Below are 5329 nucleotides of genomic sequence, written 5' to 3'. Positions count from 1 at the left end.
ATTGCATGAGTTTTTTTTTTTTTCGGATAAGGCAATTCCAGAAAATATTGCGATTAATTTTATTTACTTACTTTTTTTTAATTAAATTTTAAGATGGCGGACGATCTGAGAGAAATGTTGACAAAGTGTTTACCTATTGTGTTGTTAGCTTAGCGACATGCTAACATCAGACTCAGGGCATGTTTACATGAAAAACAGAAACGTTTTTCCTTTGTGTTTTTCATGTACAGATGACAACGTTGTCAAAACGATCCCTGTTTACACTAAAAACGCTGTATTATGTATGCCAGGCCAGTAGTTGGCAATGTCACTTTGTTGTAGAAACACTATGTTAACATATAATACGCATGCGCATGACATTAACGTTTTCACAAATTTGTGTTTTTGTAGTTTATACGGACACGATAACGGTTTTCAAAACCTTGCCCTTTTTTTAAACCCGTTTTCAAAAGTTTGGGTTTTCAGACCCACAAAGCACCATTATCGTGTAAATTAACAGCCACAACGCATAAAAATTTTTCCATTTTTAGTTGAAAATGGTGTTGTGTAAACACCCCTCAATTGGAAACATTTGTAAATCTACTCTCCCAAGTGTACTCCCATGAAAAGCTCTATTTAAAGCATCCAGACCATACTAGCATACAAATTTCATAAACGAAATGTCGATGATAAACACATTTCATTTAATGCTAAAAAGTATCTATCAATCTAACTAAACATTGACAATTTTACATACTTAGTATCGTCTCAAGTATTGAGTATTGTGCAAGTGTTCACCTGAAAATTAAAGCCAAAACATTTTGATCGCCATCTGTTGGCTGGCTGCAGTATAGGTCAAAAACCCCGCCCTCTCCATGTAAACAAATGGGACGTGAATTATGAAATTAATAACATTTAATAAAACAGATAATACAATAAAATTTTCCCAAAGATGGTTTCCATCTTTTTAGGTAGTTCTTATCGCTCTTAATTAATGTATGTTCAAGCGGGGTTTTTTTTCTTTTTTGTTTTTTTATAAGTTTGCTTTTAGTTAATTATTTGATGCTTCAAAAATGGGGTGTGGTGTCATGATTGTGAGTGTGCGATTAGGTCCGCGGGAGTTTGGGTGGGACTTTGATACCGTGACTCCACTTCTTGATCACTATTGTGCAGACTCCAAATGAATCACTACTGCGCAGACTTGGGCTCCAAATGACGTCATTTTTTTCGCAAGATGACAGCGGCCATACTAAGATGTTTTGGCTTCACTTTTCCATAGTGGAAGGAAGTGGAGACATGTCATCCATTTTTTTTTTTTACAGTCTATGGTACTGTGTTGATAGCTTAGCAACATGCTAACGCCAAACTCTATTGGTATCAACTGAGTCCCATCTCCAGTGTGTACTTAACGTGAAAAGTTCTGAGTTGCGCTAAGTTGAAGTCTAATTAGTGTTCCAAAGTCACTTATGAGTTTCCATTTCAAATTGGAAGGTATCTGCCTATGTAGGAAGTAAACATCAAGGCAGCTCACTAGGTTTAGGAACAAATATATAGTGTTTAAGAAATTCTGACAAGTATACTTCTAAACGTTTGTTTTAAACTTCCATACAGACTCGTATTAACACCTCTTCTGTTGAGACGTGCTCTTCCTGTTCAGAACACACTGTAGCATCATCTTCATCTTCCTTTAGCAGCACCTACACAAACATATAAACACAGTTTGAGGTCAGCTGAAGAGCCTGGCCAGATTTTACACATGATTGTTTTCCCGTTCATGTGAGCTGGATCACTTTATAGTTGCGTAAATCTACTGATTATAAAACCACAAGCCCAGATGCATGGATTCAGCAGAAGATTGACACTAGACCAGTTTGTAAGATCTCGTTCATATCGGCACTCATCAAACACACTTTTCCACAGATTTGGGTTCATTCTCTATAGCATGAGCTTATGGAAACATGTTCCAAATGTCACTGCTCCCGACGAACAAATGGATGATTTGTGAGCAGCTGGCACACTTCCACAACTGGAGGAGTGAGGGAAAGAGGGACGAGAAAAAATAAAAGAGAAGAAGAGGAGAACAAAGTAAAAGAGATGGGAAAGACCCTGTATTGCCAAACAAATGAAGACCATTTGACCCTAGAGGTCAACGGCCTTTGGAAAGGTCTTTGGTCAAATGATGCAAATATTAAAAAAATATCTGTCCTGTAATCACATTCATATAGCACAATCCCACCATTCAAGAAGAAGAATACAACACACAAACACACAATCAAACTATTCATATACAACCCTAGAAACAAAATATTAATTTCAGCTGGCACATTTCATTTTAAATCATATGCAAGAATAAAGCCAAGCTAATAAAAAAACTGAATTAGTCCAGTGGGTTTTAAATAGTTTTGCTTCAGGACCCAGATTTTACATTGGACCTCAAGTGGGTGTCTGTAAAATCAAACATTTTGATTTATTCATATTATATGCAGTTTATTCATAAACTGCATTAGCCCAATAATATGGAAAATTATGAATGTAACAGGCTGAATGAGAAATAAATGGATGGTTTCATGCTCTTGACAGTAAATAATTCAACACAGAAAACACATTCTGGTCTGTCTGATCATTTTAATCTGTATTTTATGTAGTCTGGGTCATATTTCATTTTTTATTTTTATTTTTTTATGACCATGAGATCAGGTTACACATATGTCATCTGTCTAATTTGGATAATTTCTATTAAGTGATGACGAATGTCCATAAAAATATCATTGAGTTTGAATGGGTACATGCTTTTTTTCACTCCTCCACTGCAAAATTTGGTAAATCCATGGCATTCTTACTATAAACAATTATATGGTTATACTGCATTTTATTATTTGCATTAGCTGTGTTTGTTTTTTTCCTGCTTTATTCTACAGGCCTGAGACTAACCAGCTGAGAACCGCTGAATTAATCCAGACTAGAGTGAAATGTCTTGAGGGACAGATATGGGGAACAGGGTCATTAGGATCAGGTTAAGGAATTTTTACTGACTCATTTGTTCCTGGATCTCAACACTGATTTGTTAAACCCAGGATAAAGAACATCCTATGGATTGCACATGATGATATTACGAAAGCTTTTGGAATTCTCTTTGGTGCCACAGAAATGACACGCTTCAATTCAAATCTTGCAAGAAGTGACCCATGAGTAAAACATGAGAACTGGCATTTGTTACTTTAAAGATCCATTGTACTTCTATCAAATCTGACCATTAAAATAGCTTACAAACAAAATGTACAGTATCCAGGCTTTCATATTAAAAAATATTTTTAACATTACTAAAATTTGTAAATGTTTGTCACAAAATATTTTTTACAGCACACTATTGTGAGCTACTTTAACCCAAGTTACACAATGACTTGTCTCTATAAAGTGAACTGCAAGTCAAAAGCATCATCTACTGTAAATGGCAAATAGTAATTAGTCAAGTAGCAATTATTGAGCAACCATAAGCATACACACTAAACCTCAACACTGGCAACATCACTTTAAATATGGCTTAGAAATGGACAATGACTACAAAAATGTGCTTTGCTTACATTTCACTCTATATTACAGTTTAATAGTGTGATAAACCATATTGCTATAGCAATAAAGTGAGGCACTTTTAATAGGCAATTATAATTGACTATTACATTACAATTTTGGTCAAAACTGTGTTTTTTTACAAGTGAAATGTTTTTATTTATTGGGACATTCTCACCTCAGCTTCGTCATTGCTGTCATTTGGCAACACCTCTACTTGCTTAGGACAGTCACGTGAGCCCTCCAGAGACGTAATTTTCTTATATTTCCGCATTGTTAAACTGTCCACCACCCAGAACATTATAGACTGAAACACACATATTTACAGAAATAAGGTGCATTAAATTACATAAAGATAGATAGATAAGATAGATAGATAAGATAGATGCTCTTGAATGACTCACGTTTACAATGAAAGGCACGATCAGCATGACGATAGCCAACTCCAGCTGTGGGTTTGGGATGTAGTCCAGCACCACCTCCTCCAGCTATAACACACAAACACACCAGCGGTCAATGCATATCCATCTAGTATATTAAAATGATAAAATGAAAAATGTCTACAAATGATTCGAGAATATCTAGACATCCTACAGTGAGAAAGTAGTGAGAAATTGCATGTATGACGTATGCATTGAAAACATAGACATGACATGTGCCGGTAAAAAAACAAAAAATACACTGTAAAAAAAATATATATTTTTGAAGTTTTTGAATAAAACAAAGATTGTGTTTTACAGGAAAATATTATTTCAATTTGTCAACTTTCGTGTTTAATTCAATGGGTTACTTGCAGTTTCTTTGTAATTGTTTACTAGCAAATTCTAAGCAAAAATCACTTCCACACCATTTTTTTTTTTTTACAGTGTACATGCATGCATAGCTTTTTTCAGCAAAAATTAGAACAAGTCTGAAATTGCATGTACAGAAAGAATGTACAAAGCTGTCACTGCGGCGGTACCCTTTCAAAAGGTACTAATATGTACACTTAATTAATAAATACATAGCTTATTCACTGAAATTAATACAAGTCTATAGAGGAAATCATGCACAGATAATCTATTCATTATTCCCACACTAATCCAGATGAAATATTATCTCTGTAGTCACAGTCCTCATTTCATCATTCCATATTAGGACATCCTTCAGTAAAAATAGTAATTTGTCTATTTATGTTGATTCAAGGAACAAAAGATACATATGGGGCTGACTTGTTTCACACAGGCACCGAAAACATTCAATTTGTCATCCTTATGAATGTCATTGCGTTAGGCAGGAAAATATCTAAACCAATAAAAAAAGCAAACCATTCCAAAAAGAGTTAGGCCTATATATTGCTCAAAATCTAACAACAAATATTTGGATCAGAGACCGGTTTTAGTTTAGGGAAAGGATGCCAGTGGGGTGAGTCTGTGTAACAATAACAGAACATTTGAGCGTGTGAAAGTTTATCTTACATTGGTCCACCCAGGAACGAGCAGCACCAGAGTGACCACACTTTTCTCCAGAGCAACAATGAGTAAATACACTGAGCACTGAGCCAACCAGGCTGCTATCCGAGGAGGATCACCTAAAACACATTAAAAAATGTACTACAATTTATTACATTTTCTGAAGTGCTTGACACTATTGCTATGTAGTTGTTAAGTCATCAGTAGCCAAAAAAAAAAACTGTAAAACATAAAAAAAAAATCCAGAAACAAAATATCAAGAGATAGGGTCTTTCATTAAATAAATATATATTTATTTACTGAAATATGTCATTTATTTATATATATATATA

General features: G+C 34.6%; 1 protein-coding gene across 1 annotated transcript in view; it reads right to left on the bottom strand.

Annotated features, from left to right (window-relative positions):
- Positions 1–1285: 1285 nt before the first annotated feature.
- LOC107666935 (store-operated calcium entry regulator STIMATE-like) overlaps positions 1286–5329 on the bottom strand; it is an 8698-nt gene continuing 4654 nt past the window's right edge. The window contains exons 5-8 of the mRNA XM_016458466.1: positions 5004–5116; positions 3951–4034; positions 3725–3853; positions 1286–1676 (exon numbers count right to left, since the gene is read on the bottom strand). Of these exons, the coding sequence (XP_016313952.1) occupies positions 1575–1676; positions 3725–3853; positions 3951–4034; positions 5004–5116 (428 nt within the window). The 3' untranslated portion in view covers positions 1286–1574. The remainder of the gene's footprint in view (positions 1677–3724; positions 3854–3950; positions 4035–5003; positions 5117–5329) is intronic.

Source organism: Sinocyclocheilus anshuiensis, unplaced genomic scaffold, assembly GCF_001515605.1.
Source record: "Sinocyclocheilus anshuiensis isolate Anshui unplaced genomic scaffold, SAMN03320099.WGS_v1.1 scaffold719, whole genome shotgun sequence".
Classification (NCBI taxonomy): domain Eukaryota; kingdom Metazoa; phylum Chordata; class Actinopteri; order Cypriniformes; family Cyprinidae; genus Sinocyclocheilus; species Sinocyclocheilus anshuiensis.
Note: the sequence above shows the minus strand (reverse complement) of the source record. Positions and strands in the feature narration are given on the sequence as shown.